Source organism: Cyrtonyx montezumae, unplaced genomic scaffold (assembly GCF_038088225.1).
Source record: "Cyrtonyx montezumae isolate F1298 unplaced genomic scaffold, pur_monq_1.0 scaffold_8, whole genome shotgun sequence".
Classification (NCBI taxonomy): Eukaryota; Metazoa; Chordata; class Aves; order Galliformes; family Odontophoridae; genus Cyrtonyx; species Cyrtonyx montezumae.
In genome coordinates this window covers 56,463,148-56,486,620 of record NW_027072089.1, presented here as the reverse complement: position 1 = coordinate 56,486,620, position 23,473 = coordinate 56,463,148, and the positions used below count along the sequence as shown (strand labels likewise).

At 44.9% G+C, this 23,473-nt stretch overlaps 1 protein-coding gene across 1 annotated transcript in view; it reads right to left on the bottom strand.

Moving 5' to 3' along the window:
• Positions 1 to 6,601, bottom strand: part of PARD6G (par-6 family cell polarity regulator gamma) — a 56,794-nt gene extending 50,193 nt beyond the window's left edge. The window contains exon 1 of the mRNA XM_065753109.1: positions 6,394 to 6,601. Coding sequence (XP_065609181.1) covers positions 6,394 to 6,465 — 72 coding nt within the window. The 5' untranslated portion in view covers positions 6,466 to 6,601. The remainder of the gene's footprint in view (positions 1 to 6,393) is intronic.
• Between the last annotated feature and the right edge of the window lie 16,872 nt (positions 6,602 to 23,473).

Below are 23,473 nucleotides of genomic sequence, written 5' to 3'. Positions count from 1 at the left end.
ATTTCTGCTTACCCAAGAGATTGTCAAAATGAAGAAGATCTGACCAGGGCCACTTTATCAGAGAGAGGGAGGGAAGACAAACGGTTAAATGGTTTTGTACCAGGTGGTTTCAGCTGGCCTTGAGCACAGCTGCCATCCTCCTGCCTTCCCATTTCTCCCACAGCCATGTCTTCCCCAGCTCAAATCAACACACTTTTGCACTGCTCTCCATCTCACCATGGCAGTCTTCAGCAGTAAGATGCCACCAACCAAGCAGATGCTCTTTGCAACAAGTTCTCATCTTGCCTTCTACCACCCACCCCAGAGCAGCTCTGCTCCATCACAACCATCAAGCTGGTGGGAAATTTCGGATTTTGGATTCTGCTCAGTCCCCTGCTCTTTGTTTGCCATTTCTTCACAGAGATGGCCACAAGAATAAAACAGCCTCTCTGTATTTGATCCTCACATGAACTCCATTACACTTTTTTTTTTTTTTTAACTCATTTCACCTCAAACTTTTTTCCTGGTTGCCATTATACCAACTGTTACCCTTCTCCCCCTTGTAGCCTCCCCTGTCACTCCCCAGCAAACCACAGCCATGCTCTACTATCTTCAGTTCTTATCCTCCCCCATCCCAAAGGTTCCCCTTCACTCCCACCGAACTTCAACACAACGATTTCTGCCTCTCTCCTCCAAACTCCTCCAGTCCCCTATGATCTTTTGCCCTCCATAGCTTGGCAGACAAGTTCACCTCCTGCATGACCACGTCTCTCAGAACAACTCTCCTCCATGAGATGTGCCAGCTTTGTCATCTCCTACAGATCTCCTCTACAGAGAATCTGAACCAACAGCACAAGGGCAAACTGAGCCACACTACGCTCACTCTCTTCCCTTCCTCACCTAAATCCTTCTTCACACAGCTTCCCCTAGCACCCGTAACTTCTGTACCACCCTTCTGGGAGGAACCACAGATCTATGTTAGCTCCCTTCAGACCTTTTCTGGCCAGTATCTGAAACCCACAAACACCACTCACACATCTGCATAGTTAGACTCTTGCTTGATTTCTGGTCTGCGCTGTTCAGTGGCTTTCCTAATCACCATTTTTCCACACCACCACCCAACAAAATATACTTTTTCCCAGCCTGCTCCCTTGCAGTTGCCCTCTCTGTCACCCAGCCCCGCCGCTCCAGTAGCTTTCTCGATCAGGGTCACCAGCATAGCCATCCTCTCTGCTTCAACTCACGATAAGCATCTCCAAATCCACAGTGCTGTCCTACTTCAAGCAGTGGTTGATCACAACAAAGCCTTTAGAAGAAAGGAATATTTCCCTTATGTGGCTGTTCTGCCCCTCCAGAAAGGAATCTCTTCAAACCTCCTAGTTCTGGGGATGAACCAAGGCCTGTTTTCAAAGGATGTGGAGCAAACTGGTCCAGTATTTTCAAGAGCACTGCGCAACACACACACTACGCACCATCAAGCACAAATATAGCGCGGGAAGCACACATCACGGCATGCCCCCATCAGCACAAGGCAAAAAGGAGCAGCTGGCCCCTTGCCACCCACAAGACAAAGCAGCACTGAGTCAGGAGACCTGGTATTACACACTGCCAACAGTGCACAAGCCTGTGGGCAGACAAGCAGCCCTGTACTAGTACAGGTCTCCAGCCACAGCGAACTACTTTCCCACCATTTTTTAAGTGACATAACCAATAAGGGCTCTGGCTGGTAGCAAACTCATTTAAGACTCTTTTTAGTTTCTGCCAGAGCTCTCCACAGCCACCAGCAGCTGCAGAGAAGCACAAGCACACCTCACCAGACCTGACAGGGAAGCAGGAGGATGGCCCCAGGCTGGGTGGCCCGGGGCTGGTACACCGCACCCTTCCCCAGACATCCCTGCCTCAATTAACTGCAGGAATTTCCAATGGGAACAGGACAAACTGCACTAGGAGACCTTGCCTTCACTTGGAGGGATGGAATGTCTCAGAAGGTGCATTTCATCCTTAACTTCTGGCTGCGTTGTAAATGTAATTAGGGGCAAGCAATCAATCTTTGCAAGTGTTTCTCGGTTACTAAAAGCAGTTTAAGTGAGCACAGAGGCATGATAAGGCACTACGGAGGAAAGCACTATTAATTACAGCCCTGAAGAACTCCTTAGAGGTGGCTGGTCCTGCAGGCTGCCAGACAGAGCCTCCACAGGTATTTTAGCCTCCAATAGGAGACATTCCTTTCTGACTGACTGTAAACAGCTTTTCAACTTTAAAGAGCACCCCAGTAAATTAAAGGTCCGTTGTTCTATGGCCTTTAGGACAGTTTCAGTGTGGCGAGACTGAAATCTAGAAGGCGACTCCATAGGACAGACTTGTCGGATGGAATTTCAAGCAGATCAGGAATTCCCAAGTCACTAGGATAAAAGTGACCACAACAGCAAAGGTGAGAACCTGGAGGTGGATCAAGCACAGGAGAGCATGAGAAGTGCCAAAACAGAAGGTAGCAGAACAGTGGCTCTCTTTGCAGCTGGGATGTTTGGCTTCTCACCTGTGCAGCACTGAGCAAGCACAGGGCTCAGCTGATGGATGGTGACTTGTTAAACTGCAGTCACTTTCTCTCAAACGACCTAAGTTTGTCAGGTATGACTGCTTCAGAAAGTCCTCCAACCATGAAAAACAAGGAGTTGTAGTAACAGAGGAAGCAGCAGTTTAGTGAATGCTACACTGCAATAATGACAGTACCTGCAGCCTCTACAGACTGGGAGGGAAAGGAACAAGGGAAAGACCTCTTAAGAGAGAGATGTTCAAAGCCTAACAACCTACTCTTGTTACATCTTACAGAAATCCAGATCGACTTGAGCTGATGTTGCTGTGGCACACTGTCTTCATTTGAAAGGGGAAGCTCTGTGGTTTTCTGAGACCGTGCCACATTTGTTTCAAATGTTTTGAAGCTCAAAACCAGGAGTTCAAACATCTGGTCATAGAGCGCTTTGCTGCACTTATTTTCATTGTGTTCTAGGTATGATAAATATGATCCTAACTTGGAAGAAACTAGAGTACTACTTAAAAACATAAAGCAGGCTTGAAGTCTTTTTGAACCTACAGGATGTTGAAATCATGACATTTTTTCCATCATTTTCAAAGTGTACAACACATGGAAAACATCCCTTGAATTCCTAAAGGCCTGTACGACGTTCAGAGTTACAGCGAAATCAGTAAAAGCCCACAAGGCTGGGAAACGTGATCTGCAGACCTCTCCCACCTAGCTGACTTGAGAGAGAAGCAGCAGAACTTGACAATCTCTTCACAGAGAAATGGTCTAAGTTTGTTTTTATCACTATTGATATAGATTGCTAAGGTACCTGAACTGTACCAGCAACTTTGGAAGGAAAGAGGATGCTGAAGGTTAAATCAGATATTTTTACGTAACAGGTGGATGTACATTTCCCACAAGCAGAGGAGATGGCACGTAGGCAGGACAAGGCACCCCAGCGGCGTTAGGCTGCTACACCCAAGCAGCAGCTGGGAGGAGAGCTGCTGAAGCATTAACTAGCTCACGCACATACCCAACTCTCAAAGACACCATTTCCCTTGCTAGTTACTAGGTGAAAACCCAGAGCACGGCTGACCATGAACAGCCCTGTTCTCAAGGACCACAGCAATCTCACACTCATACTGTGGACACAACAGAGCACAGCTGAAATTTCATAAAAAAACTAGGTGGGAGAAGACAGCAAAGGAAATACAGTTATGGTTAACTGGTATATTTATCTTAATGGGGTTGTTTAGAGTAAAAGGATGTTAGTCACATTGTTAATTTGTACATCAGTTTGTAGTACAAGAAAACATGACACTATTAACACAGCAGCAACCTCAAGATCTACCATTAAGCATCCAAAACAGCACCTGAGTCAGGCAGCTGTGCTTTTATAGTCCTCAACTATTGCTCAAAGTTTTCACTCTTCAACAGCAGCTCAACAAAGTGGCTATTGTAAAGGATTTTTTTTTTTTTCAGGCAACTAAGAGAGCATTCTGAAAACCTGAAAAAGAATGCTTACTGGTACGTACAGCTCATAGGAAATAATGCAATTTTTTAATCAATGGGAGGAGGGAGAAAGAAGACAGACTACACAGAGCTGTAATTAAAGAGGAAGTCTCATTATTAATGCAGGAATTCCTATTTTATAAGTTCTGGTTCTTCTGTAGGCTTACATTCACAAAGAGAGGAGCCTTCAAACTCTTGGTAAAGCTAGAGAGAGAAAAATGAAGGATAGAGGTTTGTGATCTAGTGCCAACAGGAAGGATTCTTAATAAAACAAGAATCCCCATGCATTGTTTGCCCTGGAAATCTTGGTAAATGGGAGAGAAAGAGTCATCTGGAAACCTTCTTTAAAGATTAGAGGTAATTTCTTCAAAGGGAGCAGCCACACCGCTTGTCACCAGACTGGGCAAGTACGAGACACAGGAGAATACACAGCTGTCTTAGGCCTGCAAGATAAAGTGGCTTCAAACCCTGTCTAAAAAGGCTGAAACATTTATTCTGAGCGACAGAGACAACACCTAGATAACAACTGAGCTTCTAATTTACTCGGTTGAGAAAGACTCAAGAAGAGAAAAGGGAGAAGATAAAATTACAATTCAATTACTACTTTCCTTTGACGTGCCAATTTCTAAGCAGGTTTCTCCTTCCTCTCCCATCTAGCAATAAGCTTGTAAGTGCTTTGATTATAAGGCCGGCTTCAGGGGCGGAGATGGAGGCAGGACAGGGCCTGAAGGGAGACAGCTCCCTTAAGCACAAGACCTTGCAATTGCAATTACTATTACTGCAATGTTTGAGAGCAGATGCATGCAGAGAGCTCACATCCCTTCCTCCTCTTTGGGACCTACTGCAACTCAGTGACAGGAGACATCTAAAGCACCTTCCATTTGCCCAGAGAATAAAGCTGGCCTGATGCACACCAAGATACATCACATTGTGCCATAAAGCTAGGGTTAGAGACCAGCAGACAGAGAGTACATCACTCCCAATGCTCCTGCTGCAAAAACTGCAAGGCATCAGAATACCACAGACACAGCACGTCCTCAGCTGGGGCCACGGGTCCAGCTCAGTCCAGGCAGCTACAATCCCCTCACTATAAAACTCACATACATACCATGTGCAAAAAAGGCATTTATAAATCAGAGTGAGTTTAGCCACCATGATTCTCCTTTGACTGATTTTTTTTTAAATAGCCCTCTGACAAACATCAGAAATCTTAAAATGTATGGGTATTTGGGGATTGCTAAAGCACTGCTACATCCTGCACAGTACCAAGGATCTGATAAACTCTCCCATTCCAATAACTACAAGCACCAAGTGACTCCTAAGGACTTTCTTTTGGAGAACAGAAAGGAACATACAGGTAAAGCCAATCCTCAACTAATCCAGAAAGCGTTCCATCCGTTTCCATGCAACATGCCAGCTGGGTCTAGGCAAGAAATCACCCGGCTATTGCACCGTGGACTACAAAAAATAAATAAATAACATTAAAAAGCCAAGTTTGACACCTTATCTGACTCAACCCACAGGGAGAAAAATGCCACTGGGGCCCTGCAGCCTAAGGCCCACCACCCCCAGCCCCCTGGCCGGCAGCTGCAGCACGGTGCTCAGCAGCACCCAGCCGGGGCCCAGCGCCCAACCAACAGCACGCAGACTCAACTTTCTGGTTTTCTGGCAGGCTGGGGCAGGCCTCGTGCTTGCAAAACAGAGGCAACCTAGTGCTCAGGAGCTACCAAACGGCAGCTCGATCCATCCACACAGCCTCGCGTGCTCGCAGCCCCCTACCACCCTGCACCTCCGCAGGGCTCGCTTACAGCTGCATCTGCACACGGGGCTGTCTTTGTGATAGACCGTTTGAAAGCTGTTCTTAAGGGAACGAGCTCACGCTACGGATAGGTTAAGCTGGAGAAAGAGTGCGGACGCCGATTCTGAGCCGTGGCCGGCGCCCCAGCTCGGAGCTCGCGTGCGTGGGGCACCACTCAGCACTCGCAGGGGCCGCGTCCCAACTTCGGGACCGGCACAAACACTCGGACAGCCCCTAAGCGCTTCGGTGGGGGCTCGGGGAGCCGGGCGCCCGTCGGGCAGCGGCCATCCCGCCGCCGGGCAGGTGCCGAGGGCCGGGCAGAGTGTTTCCACGCGCGTTTCCCCACGCGGAGGCAACGTCGGGGACACCGAGGCGGCGCCGTGCGGCGGCGGGGCGAGACGGAACGGAACCGAGCAGGCGGCGCTCCCCGCGTTGCCCCGCCGAGCGAGCGGCCGGCGGCGAAACAAAAGATCGAGCGGCGGCGACGGGCACGGGGCCCCTCGCGCCCGCCCGCACCGCCGGCAGCGGGGACCTCGCCTGCCCGCCCTCAGCGTCCCGGGCCGTGCGGCGAGGCCGCGCTCACCTTACTCTTCACTTCCACCGCGCTGCATTCTAGATACCGCAGAGTCTGAGATTTGTTGAAGCTCCGGTTCATCTTCTCGGCGCCGCTGCTGCCGCCCCCCCCCGCTCTCCTCCTCCTCCTCCTCCTCCTCCAGCCCCCGCCGCCCCGCGCGCGGCCGGCGGCACGCGGCGCCCAGCTCCGCTCAGCTCAGCTCCCCGCCGCTCCGGCCACTTTGTCCCGGCGCGCCAATGAGAGCGGCCGCTCCACCGCGCTCGCGCTCCAGCTGCCGACAGCCGCGCGCCCCCGCTCCGCGGCGGGGGACGGAAGGCCACGCCCCTCTCCTGCGTAGCCACGCCCCTCCCGCGTAGCCACGCCTTCTCACCCCTATGGCCCCGCCCTGAAGCCTGCGGGCGTCCGGAGCGCCGCGGCTTATAGTCCTCGTCTACGGTACGCTGGGCCGGCTTATTGAGACAATTGTTTACTCTTGCAGTGATAGATATTTAATGCTGTCCTTTTGAGAGTGTAAAATCTTCACTACCGCCTCTTTTTATCCCTTCCTCCCCTGTCATTGCTTTGTTGATTTGCCATTCTTGACTTGAAAAACTGGAAAGAGTGTCTCCCAGTGTCCTTTATTTCAGCAGGAAAACAGAACTCACCCTCCCACAGCCTGTTCAGGAGAAGGTCTTTCTACCTCTACGTGGGATAGACTTTGTTTTTACATCGTGATTCATTTGAGTCAGAAGGAACCCTTAAAGGTCACCTAGTCCAAGTTCCCTGCCATGAGCAGGGACACCTACAGATCTATCAGGTAGCTCAGAGCCCCATCCAGCCTGACCTTGAGTGTCTCCAGGGATGCAACATCCACCACCACTCATAGAAGCATAGAATTGCTCAGGTTGGGGAAGACCTTCGACACCATCGAGTCCAACCGCGCTGCATCTGAACTGTTTCAGTGCTTCACCGTCCCTACTGGAAAAAATGTCTTTCATATATCCAATCTATATCTCTCCTTTCTTAGTTTGAAACCGTTTTCCCTGTCCTATCACCACAGTCCCTGCTGAATAATCTGTCCCCTTCTTTCTTATTGCCCTCCCTTAGATATTGACAGGCCGGTCTCGGGTCTCACCCGATTCATTGCCACAAACCACTGGAATTAGCACAACCTTCAAGTTCCTATACCTTAAAATAGCACAGCAGAGTTTCCCTGGCTATTGCATGACTTACAGTATGGGTTCAGGACATCCTATGGCTGTTCAAGAAGCCCTGAGTTAATTTTCAGAAAGCTCTTTAGGTCTCTAGGTGAAAGTTGCTGTATAGCAAAATGAAAATACACAAGAGGTCTTCAGCCTGGTGTGGGAAGCAGTTAACTGGAATGAACAACAAAGTCTTAATTTTGTGCAATTTACTGAAAACTTCTATTTGGAAAGGGACTAAAGGTATGGCAACAAATAAATAAATTACCTCTATATTCCTGAGTTTAAGGAATTCATAATGTACTATATAGAATCATAGAATCATTAAGGTTGGAAAGATCACTAGGATCATCTAGTCCAGCCATCTACTTACCGCCAATATTGCCCACCAAACCATCTCCCTCAGTGCTGCATCTACACAGTTCTTGAACACCTCCAGGGATGATGATCCCACCAGCTCCCTGGGCAGCCTGCGCCACTGCTTCACAACTCTTCTAGGAAGAAATTTTTCCTGATATCCAACCTGGACCTCCCCTGCCAGAACTTGAGGGCATTCCCTCTCACCCTATCACTGTTACCTGGGAGAAGATGCTGAACACCCTGTCAAACTATTAGGTCAAGCCCTCTCAGAATTGGCTAGACTCATCACCTTCTATTAAGGAAAAGTAACAAGGAACTACTGTAGCAAAGGTAGTCAGTCCTACAGAATTCAAATCTTAACTTGCTGATCTAAATCCATAAAAAATGTAACACACAGCAGCTGAAGCTTCTTAGCAAAAAAAATAATAATAATAATAATAGTTATCAGATGACTTTTTAAGTCTGTTCTTTGCAGGGTTTCTTTGGTAGATCTACTAAAGCAGTTACCATATTAAGATAAAGATAGATTGAAAGATGTAGTTCCTGAGTAATTATAATGATAAAAAACAGTTAGAGGGAGAGCTCACACTTATTCATGCAGCAAAATTGCTCCCATGTTAGCCAGACCACTGCACATAGCTGTACCAGGCGGGGGTCACCTGATCCCATCAGAACTAGTCCATGGACAGGCACCGTGCAGCTCTTAATCGTCAGGAATGGACATAATCTCTTCCCCACCCACCTGATCTGCAAAGAGATTTGCCAAGAAGCTGCTTACTGCATTACATATTTTTTCCAGCCTGCATTCATGCCCTGTAAAACGCTGAAGTTTTGGAATGTTTGTGCACAATCGATCCTTTCCAGAGCTTTCAGCTAGGGCACACGTTCCCAGAGTCCTTCAAAGCAGCTGCTCAGAACTGCACGGAGCATGAGGCACGTTAAATCCTCCTTCCCACAGGCTCAGGGCCAGATGCTCAGCGGGTGCAAAGCAGCAGAGCCTTGCTGCAACTCTTCGGGGCTCCTAAGCCTGTCAGCAGAGTGACTTCCCCTGGCCTCAGTGGATGAGGGGCCTACATTTGTAACCTCTGGCCTACCCTCCATCCTGCACTGCCACCCTTGGTGACATGAAAGGGGACGTGAGAGGTTAAGGACTGCTGTGTCAAGGTGCTGGAGAGAGACATTTTGACAGGACGCTCCTGGAAGTGTTTCTGCAGCCTGGTGAGCTGAAGTCACAAGGGGCTGTCAGCTACAAGGCAGTTACATGGTATCCTTCCCACGTTTCTGCTGTTATCTGTTTTCTTCCCTTTGCACTTTCTTAATATCAAGAAAAAAGAACATTTCTCTGCAAAAGTGATGTTTCTATGTTTTGTTTCCTTCGTAATTCGTGCCTTCCTCAAGCATGAGTGAGGATTACATGTGAGACTGTGGATTTCAGAACCAGACCTTTTGGCCATTTTGATAGTATCATGGGAGGAAAACTCTTTCCCAGAACCAAACAATTTTATTGCATTCCAGGATCACGTGCAAAACAGTGATCCCATCTGTTCAACAGCAATCCCCCTAAGTACAGGACTGCCTCTCGTTCACCAGCCCGAGCAGTTCAACAAAGAAGCCTCAGTTTTCCATGACAAGTTTTTCTTCAAATTACAAGACACCAGGGAGGACAGCTTCATAATAATTCACATATTTGTCAAGGTGTATCTTCTTAGGTACTATTTTGACTGGTATGGGCCTTGCAGATGGGTATGGTACAACAGCAAGCCCTCCTAAATTTAGGCATCTTTGAGATCAGTTTTGCCAATTCCTCTAAATACACAATAAATGAATAAAAAAATACAAATATTAACCTCAAATTCAATAGATTAAAACTGGGCTTCCTAGTTTTTTATTTTTTCTCTGACATCTTGAAGACTTTAGAACAAAGGGTGCTTGAATTCAGCATTCCAGGTACAGGGCAGTTTACCACAGAGAATTTGCAATAGAACGACTATGAAATAAAAGAGAGAGAATTTAATTTATGAGATTTCTCCAACTGAGGTCTGGTGCCTGGGATTTTTATCATCATATGAACATCAGCAAGTTTTCACATAGCAAGTGTTATAAAAGACTTCTGGAAATTCAAGTTGAGGGTGTTCTAATTGCTTAATTCTGCAAATCAAAATTTCTAAGTATCTGCCTTGGGTCACCTTCAAGACCTTTTAATGATCTCTTTACTTTACTGCTCAAGATTCCCTCAATAGCTCTGGAAAATCTAAAATTTAGTTACTGTGCTTTTCCTTTCAGAAACTGACCTGCAAAATAAAATGTGATTTCAGTGGATACTTGCCAGTGGAAAGAGATTATTTAGCTGGGAAGTTAGGTATGTCTTGCTGGTCTTGCTGGTGTGCATGCTGTACCTGCAGGCAGGGAGCAAACGCCCACCTAACCTGTTTTGCCCCAGCTCCATTTCCAGTCCTTTCTCAGCAGTTAGAGCAGCCAGGGAATACTTAACGTGGCTCTTGAAGGACCCAGCCTATGGGTGAGTAGTGAAAGGGCTGGAAGGGAGATGTCTTTCTAGAAGTTCAAATGTAAGGAAAATTTCCTAGGATTTAGCAGGAACATGGCATGTGCTTTGTTAATTTTATCTGCAACAGGTAAAAATGTGCTGGTTTTCCAAAAGGTGAAAGGCACTTATTGGTTGAGGACAAAGGACCTGGAGAGGGTTTGGACTTTAGGAATGAGTAGTAAGCAGGAGCTGGTCACTCAGCTTCCTCATTTGTAAACCAGAATGAAAAAACACTTGTATCTCTGCATCTCAGGGCTAGCACGGGGCTTAATTAACTTGTATTTATGACACCCTGCCAGAAAGGTGTTAAGATAATTAGAAACATAACACTTACATCTGTTCAGGCCTAATCCAGTGGGGCTGCAACCCATAATTAAGATCTCTAGCAGATGTCATAATGCAAATGGTGACTCCTGAAAAGTGCAAGCACAGTAATGAGGCATACGACTGGCTCTCCTCCCTTCCAGATGATGCACGCTTCAGTTCTTGTGGCTATCCATACACTCTCACATCTCATGCTAACTTCAAGGGATGGCACTGCTTGGCTCGGTATTGAAGGGGAAGGAATTTTTACTGAAACATGCTATGATAAACATCTAGCCTCTGTGAAGCACACTAATCCAATCCATGCTTGTGCCCTCACTGCAGGCAACTGCAGAAAGAAGCACTTGCCTTTGGGAGGGATATTTTATTGGTGCTGTTACAGAGGAGAGTGATATCATTTACATTTTTTTGGAAAACTGGCCTTTTTTCCCATAACTCCCTTCCTTGGCTTTTGTTCACTTCACACTGGCGCCACACGACTGGCTAGGATCTGACGTTATTCTTGATGTGGAGTGCCAAAACAAAACAGTCTCTGGAGACAGGGTGGTTGTGAGGAGTCAGCAAAATGCCAACTGGTTTAGGTTGTTGGTTTTTGTGAGTGTGTCGGCGAGTGATGTTGGGGAAGTGATGGTGTTTGGTTTTGGCCTGCTCCACATTTCAGACTTGCAAGTGATTAGGAAAACTCCTACCTGCAGAACTGAGAAGCAGTTTATTAGCATCTGAGGAAGTATAGGAGGTAAGGGAAGAAGGCAGCAGGGAGCCAGAGGTCCTTGTGAGGGCTAGAAGCTTGCTTAGCTGAAGCTGGACGTTGATGAGCACAGGTCATACTGAAGGACAGAACTGAAACAGCATCCTGTAACAGCTCCCCTCATCAGCTTGTTATCTCTCCTTTAACAACGGGAGCTCCTCACAACCTAAGGGTTTGGAAAAAAATCAGATGCATGCCAGTGGGGATGCCAGAAGTCTCCTTCTTGACAAAATACTGCACAGATATAATCAGCACAAGTACAATCTTTTTCTCAAATCCTACTGTCATTAGTAATTTCCAAATGAAAGGACACAATTTATTTCCATCAAATATGGGTAAGAGGAAAATTTCCTAGCCTCCTCCTTGGCAATGATAAAGCTGTTTTGCCCAAGACACACAGTGAAAAACAAAACAAAACAAAACAAAAAAAATAATAAAAAAAAAACAAATACATCAAACAACCCCCTCCAAACCACAAAAATCCACAAATGAAATAAACTTCCAGCAAGACTAAACTAGCTTGAGGTAGGCAGACGGGGAATATTTAAGCTTGAACATTTGCTTTTGGCAATGCCATAAGAAAGTGAAGACAAGATCTTATGCTAGGAAAGGACAGAAACCTGAACACAAGACAAGCTGCCCACTGCAGCCACCCTGGACTCAGCGCCCTATTCTGGGTTCGCTGGCTGTGTCTAGCAGGTGATTCCTATTAGGAGTTCATGCTGGCAAGTTTGCACTTTAAAAATAAAAATACTTTTTTTTTTTTCATTTTTAATGCAACAGAATGTGAAACGTGAAGCTCTAAGGACTACATAAGGAAATGTGGGTAATCACTCTGCAGAGACATAATGCCTGATTTCTAAGTCATTTCCTGGGATATTGTTTCATCACTCAGTAGGAGCTGAGAAGACAAATAGACTCACAGGTTTATTAGGAAGGGAAGAAGAAAAGCTTCAGCAATAACATCATATAAATCCACAGTTTATATACTGTTCCACATTCTGTCTGGAATATCTGGTGCGTGGTTCTAGTTCCATCTCTCAAAGATGGAATGGCAGAATAAGAAATAATGCAGAAAGGGGCACCAAAGATGACTGGAGATATGATACAGCTTCTGTATGGCAATTTAGGAAAGAAAAAAAAAAAAAAAGAGGACTGAGATGAGAAGCTGGAGAGGTTATAAAATCGTTAGGTGAATCAAGAAGGTGAACAAGAAGTAATTATTGGCAGTTATATACATGAGAATGGGAAAGCATCAGGTGGAATTATCATACATATTTGTTTAAAGCAAAGAAACCTATAACATACCATTTAACAGTGGGATGCCACAGTGGGAATGCTGTGAAGGCAAAAGACTATAGCTCAAAACCACTCACATTCATGAAGGAAAGGCTGCTAGGGCTGGTTAACACAAAGCAGCAGATATATTTCTGAGTTCTAGAAAAGAATAGCACCATAGGTCCTAGTCCTGGTTATTTCCTTTTGTCATTTATTCCTAACCTGTTACAGAGACTACAGGCTGAGCAACATTTACAGGTAGGGCTGTTCTGTTTACACTGCGAGAACAGCAGAAATGGATTGTCCATCATTTGAGGCAACTCATTAAGAAACAAGGCTGAAACAAGGTCCTCTGTGCTGCAACAGAGCTACGGCAGGGATCCATTTTTACTGTTCGTTTTCAACTGCATGTAACTGCTTGGAATGTCAGTCCTTCCCAGCTTTGTCTGATTGTGCTTCCTAAGAAAGGCTGCAGTCTATAATTGATTGTGCAGTCTGTACAATAGCTGTAAATAATGCAAGTACAAAATAGGCTTTGGGTGGATGCTAGTTTTCTCTTTTCATAAAAAGTACAAAATTTGGAGTAATGTACAGTATGTTTGGAGTCACACTATAAACCTGCCTCAAAACCACTTCTTAGGTAAACAATAATTCTCAGAAAAATGTGCCAGCTAAGAATTAATAATGATAAAACCTACATTTTTTTCCTCTGGGAGCCTCGTGGAAAATCTGGTTTTGCAATTTCAAATTATTTTCAGAAAAAAGTGCTACCAATTGTAGGTGTTCTGGAAACAGATTAAGTGAAGGAGTAGGTGACAGGCACAAACATAAAACAAGAACAATGAACTCTGTGTCAATGAGCTTGTCATGTGTGTCTTGAATAAGCACTGCCTATACATTTCTAAGCTAGCCAGCAAACTGAAGGAGCAGGTCTCCCAGCTTAGATCAGCTTCCCAGATGGATGACTGAAGAATGCTCCTGGAAAAAAAAATAATTAAAAAAAAAAAACAACAAGAAAAAAGTCTCCAAAGGTACTCTTTAATATCCTGCCAAGGATTTATTTAGAAAAGGAAGAACTAGTTCACACAGACTGGTAAGCCAGGACTTGGGCCTCAGACACAGTAATAAAAAAGTTAAAATGTATGAAATTACACTGCTAACAAGCCTAACACAATTGTTGAGTCATTATCTCCTGTCAGAGAAACTGGAAAAGCATTGTGAAGCCCAAGAGCCTCCACTGCCTGCAGGACAATTCTGGCTGCTAATGAACTTGCAATGTAGAAAGAACATCAAATTCAAGCCAAAAGTCCTTCTTGGTTTATGTCTTGTCGTTTTATTTTTTGTTTCCTTGTAGGAATTTGTCTGAAGCTACTTTGTACTCTCCTTCCTGACTGCTCCAGATTTTGCCCAGTATCAGCCCAGCACCTCAGGTCTTCTCCCAGTGAGGATGGGAGGATTCCACAGTTGCAACTGTCGGCCGGTCCACATTATGACTTCTTTGTTGGCCACCATCGCTTTTCAGAGTTGCTAATGGCACTCAGATGGCCTTCATGGGCAGGTACTGTGTGGCACAGCACCAACACTGTCCCTTGTTTTCCTTGGCATTCCCCAGCATCACTTTTCTCCACATTCAGCATGGGCAATTTCAACTCACCTCATTCTTTCCCCTGTTGGGAATAATGCAGTGACATTATGGTATGAACACATTTCCTCCTAGGAAAGGAACCCACAGATATTTCCCCTTATCATAAGATATGTGCTCACTACTTTTGGATCACTGGCATCTGACTTCCACTTTTGGATTTAACTTTTTTGTTCCTAGTAGCACATCAGCTCTGCTATTTTGTTTGTGACTAACTGCAACCTGTTGTTCAGCTCTTTCACATCATCCTCAGCATCAGTGGTAGGACATCACCCCTGATTGTACTCACCTCCTCAGATTTCACAGCAAGCCTCTGAAGCCATGATGACTTTCCTTGTGCATTTTAGAACATGTCACCCAAAATCTCATCCTTCCTTTTCCATCTGCATTTGCACATCATCTTGTCATTGTCTGAATCTAATATTTTCTCTTCTTCAGGTCACAGGCTACTTACTTTCTGAATATTTTCTATTTGTTTCATTGAATCCAAGTAATTTCTGACCATTTCTCCCATGCCCCTACCTATTTGTGCAGTGCAATATACAACACAACCAATTCTGTTTTGAAGGGCAAAGCTAAGCTCCTCTGTGGTAAATGTTGTATTATTTTAGCACTTTTATATTAACTTGGCCCACCAAGGAGCAATTAACTGTTACTCCAGCTTCCATTACTGTTAAGAAATCTGCTAAGAAGATAAGTAGCCTATATTTCCCAATAGTGACCCAGAAAGATGCCCAGGGCTCTCCAGTGAGAATGAGGGAGCTCTTGGCAGACACTGCAGCCTGTCCTCGAGGTACACCAGGTTTATATACATAGACCAGGATTAAAAATTTCATTTACATTTTTCAGATATTTGACTGCTGGTTCCAACCTTGACAGAAGAGAGGAAGCATTGCTGTATCCAGGAGATCCAATATTCAATATTCAGTGTGTAGGGAAAGTTTGATTTAGTTCTGGTTCATGAAACACAAGATCATGTAAAATAACTGTTTGTTTCCAGTGATAAAGAAGGAAGGAATGCTTAATTTCCCAGATCTTATTAAAAGAAAGAAAAAAAAAAGTTGTCAAGTAAAGAAAGAAATTAGTCAGAAAACATTTCCCATCCAAATAAAACATACATACATAGTATAATTTTCCTAAAAGAACCTGATATAAAATGTTATCATGGCTGGATTATGGGAAACTTCCTGCCTTCTCATCTCTGCTTGCTTTCAGCAGATAGGCAGAGCTGAATCTGCCTTGCTTGGCTAACAGAGGATGAATTCTCTTGTATTAAAACTGATGTTTTCTGACTGGAGCCTTCATGACCACAGGAGGCATCCCTGTATTCAGGGATGCAGAGCACCCACAGAGCTGTGATCCCAGCTGTGTACCACTGAAGTCAATTGAGCTTTGGTTCTTGAGTTCAGGACAAGGTTTTACAAACCACTTGGGAATTGCATGTGCTTAGCTATTTCTGAAAAAGGGCTCTTTCATTAAGAATGCCCAAAGTGTGTGAGGCCCATGCCGGGTAGATGGCAGTCAGTGTTTTGGTCAGATTATCTGAAAGACAGAGCATGAGGATGAAGCTTATGCAGTTCATGGACAACATAAAGTCTCTGATGTCTGGCTGTAAAAATCCTGTTCCAATACCAAAGTGCATGAGGCTAGACTGTGGACAGGACACACAGCCTGAGCTTCATCAAGCTACAAGAAGAAGAGTCACATGTAGATGCTAATTTGCTAATATAGGCACACAACCCTTAAGATGCCAGGGACAGTTCTCAGGAGACAGAGCTTGATTGTTCTGTTGTTAAACAATTTTGTTTAGGTTGCAAAGCATTACTAAACTGTTTGCATTGCTCCTGGCAGGTTTGGTTGAGGCCAAGGAGAACCTTCCTTAGAGGTCCTAGGCCAGAGACCATTCCCAGAAGGAAGTTTGGGTATGGGGCACACTTTCGTGAGTGGGAGAGGCTAATTCTATTGACAGGGGAGTATTTAGCACCAGGAATGGCTCTGGGCACAATCAATTTATTCAAGCAAGCAGCTAAAACTTGCACAGGGAAAAAGATAACAGAGTTTGATTCTTTGCTCACGAGCAACCCGCTTGGAAACTAGCAATGATTTTAACGGGGGCTTTATCAAGCCAAAACCGTTGCCTTCAGCAATGCCCCAGATAAACCCAAACTATGAACAGCTCTGGGTGTTCTCCCCTTCTGCCCTGTCTAAAAAACTTTGGGAGCAGGAGAGCAGCTGATCATCCAGAGGCTGGCTAGCCTCCAAAGGGTTGCTCATCAGTGCCAGGGAATTCTGATACCAAGTGCTGTTTTTTGGGGCAAAGAAGGAAATAAAATCACACATCACAAGCCCTGTTCTCAATAAAGGTTTTTTTTTTTTGCTGTTGAGTAAAAAACATCTATGTAGACAACTCTTTAGGGCTGTAAACATTTGCTTCTGGTAGACTAACTTGGATGTTGCTGCATTTGTCCCTCTGGTAATTGAATAACTGAAAGCGGAAACAAGTACAGAACAAAGGGAAACAGCTGAACTTGTTTTCACTGACCAAAGTTAAACAAAAGCAAATGAAGACTACAGATAATGCAGTCAATGATTATAAGACACGAGCTTATTCCAAAATTCCAAATGAAACCATCTACCCTCTCAGCCAGTCTGCTGTTCTTGTTTAAATGTCGTTGAAATAAGTGTGCCAAGAAATATGAACTGCAAACACAGCATTTTAATAAACATAAAGTGAAATAAAACAAGCCAGAACAGATCTGTTGGCTCTTGCAGTTTTTTGTTTGCAAGATGGGGAAGCTGGAGGTGGGGGCATGAAGGGAGGGTATATTATTCCTTGCACATGTTTTTCTGGTGCCGATTAACAGGGGCGATGCTAAAAACTTTCTGTAACTTGTGACGGGCTATTCAGATTTAGGGCCTTGTACTGCTCTCAGTCTATTCACACAAACCCCACTAAGGAGCATAGAAAGCCTTGAGGAGAGTTTGTGTAATAGGCTTAAAAGGTGTCTTAGAAATAAAAACCTCTTTAATTTTTGCCCAAACAATCTTTTCTCATGTTCTTCAGAACAATCTTTGGTACTAATGTACTCCCCAACCATATAATCTATTGTTCTTTAGTATGTTCACATAAATAGAGGCTTAAATCAGATCTAGCAAATGGAGTTTTCTTGCCAGATAGAACAGCAACCACGGTGCTGAAATTCTAAGAACCTCCGATACATGAAGTAAGCAGGTTCATACCTTTCCCCCTCCGGGCAACAGCCATACCCCCATCACTGTCCCTGACATTCAGTCATTGTTAGTGCCTTCACTAACAGTAACAATGCTGGAGCAAGAGGGGCCTAGCTCTCTGTTCCACTTTGCCTCAGCCCCATCTGCTGCCTCTTTCCCCCCCTCTGAGCAAGCTCCTGCCCAATGTTTTAGAAAATTAATGCTAAATAGAAAATGATGAAAGCATATTACCTGTAAATTGCCTGACTAATCATGTTCTCTCTCCTTGGACCTATTATGCTTTCAAGCCTACAATTTAGGCTTGCAGGCAAGCTCTCCCCATTTCCCTGTTTTGCTTGTCAGGTTCATCCAGAATATTTGCTCTGTTCTTTGCTTTCCTCCCAGCTAGTAGTTCAGTCTCCCCAGGTACTCATCTCTGTATGCTCTCTAGGAGAGTAATTAAGCACATGCTTGACTTTAAGCATGTGAAGCTAATGGTAATTTGGAAAATAGTAGGCTTTACAGCACTCTTTGCTGGTGGTTCCTTAGGTAGGTGGGATGAACTGTCTTCTAGAAGTGCTTCCCTCAACCTAGAGACCTTTGAGGAAATCCTGACAACCTGTACACCAGTAGCAGTCTAGATGTGCCAGCCAAGATACAGCACGTGTATGCCTTGCACAGGGTATCTGGTCTCATATGGAAGATAAGTCAAACACTATTTTTAGCAGCCTTAATTGATTCCTGTATAATTTCCCTTGCTCTTCCTGTGGAAGTTCCTTCATTTCCAGTACCACTACCATCTGAAGTAGCACATCAATCCTTATTATGTGTCAAACGTTACTTTTTTTTCACCAACCCTCAGCATGATGCGGAAGCTCTTAAACACAAAGTCTTCCTGTAATTTGAACACCCAGCCGTATGCATAATTCAAATGGTGATGAGTACTAATGAATCTACCCCCAGGCTCAGCAGATAGTGAAGCTTTCTGGATTATTCCTGAGAGGATTGATACAGCCCTGCAGCAGCTTTACTCCTAGGTTTGCTCAGAGCAGAGGAGCTGAGGGGAGGCCTGATGGCGGCTGCAGCTCTCCCAGGGAGCGGAGGGGCAGCGCTGAGCTGTGCTCTGTGTGACAGCGACAGGGCCCGAGGGAACGGCATGGAGCTGTGTCAGGGGAGGGGCGGCTGGGGGATAGGGACAGCTCTGCACCACAGCGCGGTGGGCGTGGAACGGGATGCACAGGGCAGTGGGCACAGCACTGAGCTGCTTGAGTTCATGGAGTGTGTGGTCAATGCTCTTAATCATGTAGTCTGATTTTTGGGTGGTTCTGTAGAAAGCCGGGAGTTGGACTTGGTGATCCTTATGTGTCTCTGCTTCTACTAAGCACAGAATATGCAGCCCTAGTCTATTAGTGCAAGTTATGCTTTAAGATTTCCTTACAGAAACTGTTTTCTGTTCAGTCCAGGTGAATCCCAAGGGGACATGTGAGATGAAAAGGCTTTGAAGGAGGCTTCATCTATTTTTCTTTGTGCATATGGGGACAAAGTCGTATGCTTAACATCACAAAACAGTTTTCTGTCATCCTTCCTAGGTGTCCAGTTTGGGTTCTGAGTGCCAAAACCAAATGCTTAACAAATAATTCAGAGGCTGGCTGCTCATCTCTAATAATTTATCATTTTCTTTAGAGCACTGAGCAGTTTAAAATACTTCATGAAACTTGAGACAAAGCTGAAGTCAACAACTGCTATGCAGCTTGCTCAAAAAAATGCAGCTATCTACCTCACTCACAGTTCTGAAATGCTTCAGATTAATATTCTTGTGCAACACCAGCCCTGGTCTCCACAGTGTGCATTAAAGTTGCTATAAATAAGATGTGAGTTACGTGGGCCTGACATGGTATTTACAAAAAGACCATACTTTCTCCTTTGAAACAGCCACCTCGCCAGAAGCATGGCTCTTGCACAAAGGCACGTAAGCGGTTCATCCCTTTAAAGGTCAGGGAAAGAAAACCTAGAAGGTGGGTAATTGCGAGACTGGTTCTGTGAAGACACTCTTATCTCCTGAAGAGGAGGCGGCCAGGACAGTGAGCTAAAGCAGGCTCAGGGAGGATGTGGATTCCAGGAGCCTCACATCAGCAGATGTGCCAGAGGAATTCCTGCCGCGCCAACCCTGCGCATCCACAGCCTGAGGGGGGAGGGTGCCAGGCATGTGTGGCACAAAGCTTCCCCACCTGCCAGTCTTGGCAGGAGCTGAAGAAAAGGCAAAAACTACTTTTACGTTAATAAAAGCGTATTTGAGTTGCCCTGTTTTGGTGTGGGCCATCTTTTTAAATCCCAGTCTTCTTATTCAGAGGTGAAATCTGATCTGGCAGACATTTCAGTGCCAGATCCTCTTTTCTGCTGATTTCAGGAGACTTAAAGACACTTTTCAACCAACAATGTTGTTAATTTCAAATAAACACTTGGCCTAGTATTTTTCTTCTGAAATTGACATTACACTATATTTCTCTCTCTGGTACTTTCTGTCCATGTTCTCACTGAAGCTGTGTCCATGAAATACCTACAGTACTTTGTTACATGTTGCTGAAGACTGGTGTTTTCCTCTGTAAACAAATGCAGGTACTTAAATAACTCTCAGTGTGTCTCTCCTTGACTTTGGTGGGACATACAGCCTCCATTGAGCAGAGCTTTAATTGTACACCTTCATCCTTTCCCCTAGGATGGACTTGAACCCATGTGTCAAAGGAGCTTTGAGCCATCCATCACTGACTGCAGTGTAAGCTCTTTAACTGGGCTCTGTGGGGCATGTTCATCTCGGGCACTGCAGTGCAGGAAGAAAGGGTGGGCAGAAACCTGGCTAAACTAGATGCTTTCTACTCAGGAGGAGGTGCCATTTGCTGCAGGCAATGCCTGTCCTCATCGGTAAGAGTTCATGACAGTTTTGAACCTTGTGGCACTTGTTAAAACTTACTGAGCAGATGGAGAATCCAGCACAGAGTTGGAGGGAGATCTTGGGTACCACCCAGATCCACTGATCCTTGGGCACAAGGGCTTTCACAGCAGGAAACCTTCTCCTCAATAGAGAACGGATGAATTCATAGCTCTTCTGAAGTCTCAAGTTATGCAAAATCTCCCCAGATATGCAGTATTATCACTGTGGTATTCATCCAGAAATAAAAGGTGTCAGAAGTTGCCTGGAATTAGGTGGCAAGCACCATCTGACCATTTCTTAATTGTAAAATGAGACAGGCCACAAGTCAAAACAGATGAAAATAAATGGTCTTTTTTGATAGTGTCCCTCTCTAAACCCCCATTTCACACTTTTCTTTCCATGTGCCAGACAGAGCTAGTGCAGGAGGGAGAGAGTCGTGGGCAGCATTCACCTTGGGGACTCTGTCTCCGTCATTGTTTCTCCTTCCATCGCTCTCACAAATATGTTAATTGCTTTCCACACCCAAGGACTGCTCTTTTAATCAACTGCAGTTTTATCAGCTGTGTGCTTGGCCAGATGGAAATGCTGGATTCCTCTTGCATTTGCCATAGTGTGATGGGAGAACAGAGGGAGCCACAAATCAAGCAGCAAAACACGTGAGCACTGAACGCACGATGCACAGCCATCTCTTGCCAAGTGGATGAAACACAAGCACTCTGCTCCCAATCTGAAGTCCCTGATCATTACAGTCAGAATAAAATACGAACTTGAAACATTTGCACAACAGCCGTGAGGTCGTAATGAGATTTCTATCCTGTGGTCTCTTGGATATTTTAGACTGTCAAGTCCAACAGCTTGCAGCATATGGTTTCGATTTATGTTTTACACATATCAGACTTAGGGCATACATCAGGAAGGATGCATGTAGAGTGAATACAGGTGGGCCACTGGGAAAAAAAAAATCTTCAGTGTCTCAAAATTTTATTTAATTTTATTTTAACTTTTATTATATTTAAGCTTTTTATTTTTTTTCCTCTTACTGTACCTTACTTAAAAGCGCACACGTAGCATCATACCTAATTTCTGCCTAAAATCTGCAGAGATTACAGTAACTATTAAACTATCACCCAGTCCTCCTTGGTGTTCTTAAAACAACCCACAGGAAAAATATTGGAATTAAGCATAAGGAAACCTCAATTCTGGGGTGGCTATTTCAGATGTGTGTGCCAGAAATAAGTTTATCTGCGAATAAAATCCAAGTACTAACATTTGCAAGGGAGTTAGACTAGATGACCTTTAAAAGTCCCTTCCAGCTCAAAAGATTCTATGATTTACCCCTCTGCACCTGATAATAGAAAGGAACTGGAATACCATAGCCATCACTTTGTGCAACTGCACAGATTTAGAAAGCAGAGTTCTGCAGCAAACTACCAGACCTAACAAATGTTAAATAAAAAAATAGGGGAAGTTGAAGCTGGCACGTGGGGCCATTCATCTAGTCAGCTTTTGGCATCTGCAGGAGCACAGGCTGGTGCTAAGCTGGAGCACGAATTGGATAGCAGAACATCGGCATGATGTACCTCCCTCGCAGCTCTGCTGCTCGGGGAGTTTCAGTGCAATTTCAAGCCAAATGCATGGCTTGTGAGTCACAGGTCTTAGAAAACAGTCGCTAGCAACTGCTGTGATGGGTCCTATGGTATGCCTTGGATCCTCTTTCCTCCTTTTGTAAGTTACCAACGGGGAAGGAGAAGAGGGCAGAACATGTCCAGCTCAGTCGGGTCTTCCTGTGGTTATCCCTGGAGCTCCTCAAGGAGCTGCAGCTTGCTATTTGGTGTGATGCTAACAGCCTTTGCACGGGTGCTCTTAGGAGGAAGATTTGGGTCAGCACTGGCACTGATTTTAGTGTGGCTACTATCATTTTTGTCTTTTTAATTTGCAATCAGTGGATGCCCATATTCCTCTCAGTGGCTCTGCAAAAGGCTTGGCCTCAGAGCTCAGCACTGAGGATCTTCAAGAGTCCTATCAGGAACCAGAGAGGGAGATTAGCTCCTTCATTTATTTATAAAAGGGCTTCAAAAATGCCTGTATTTGTCACAATTTAGAAGTGGGAGCCGTGGTAGGCATGCAGTGGAAGTAGTATGAGCCAAGAGAACTTCCAGTTGTCTGGGAGTTTAAAGCAAACTGAGTATTTGGTACACATATGAGCTGGGTAAAAGGTGGTACAGAAAGGCAGTACGATTTAGATACAGCCAGCATCTGGGGATGCGAAGGGAGGGAGCAGCAAGTCAAAGATGACGGATAAACTATAACCATAAGGGATGAGATGAATGACATCTGCATCCATGGTAAACAAGGGAGCAAGTACCACACTGACTTCAGGAGAATCCATATCATGCTTTGCTGAGGAACATGTTTAGTGCAGAGTGGCTGCACCCCATAGACTAGCTCATTCTTTCTAAAAACCTCTTGCACAAATTAAAACCTCCTCCTTTCAGCCTTGTCCTTCTCTTTAATGTCTGTAACTGACTTAGGATTTTTTCTGAGCCACTAACCAAATGACAGCATGACTGAGAAGGATAACTGAGAACCTTGTGGAGGACATCTGAGCTATGTACTGCTTCTGCTCTGAGAAAGCACCCAGCCAGACACACCAGCAGGTCACAGAGAGTGAGCCTTAGTCAAGAAGATGGCAGAAGATTTAATTCAGAGGACACTCACTGCTGCCTGTAGCATGGGCAGGTTGAGTGTCTCTGGCCTGTAGCTTATTCTCTTGCTTAAACTGGGTGTCTTGTATCTACTGTCAAGTGACAGCCAGTGGTTATTTCATTACTTGGTTGCATTTTCTACTGTGTGGCTATGTAAAACTTTTTAG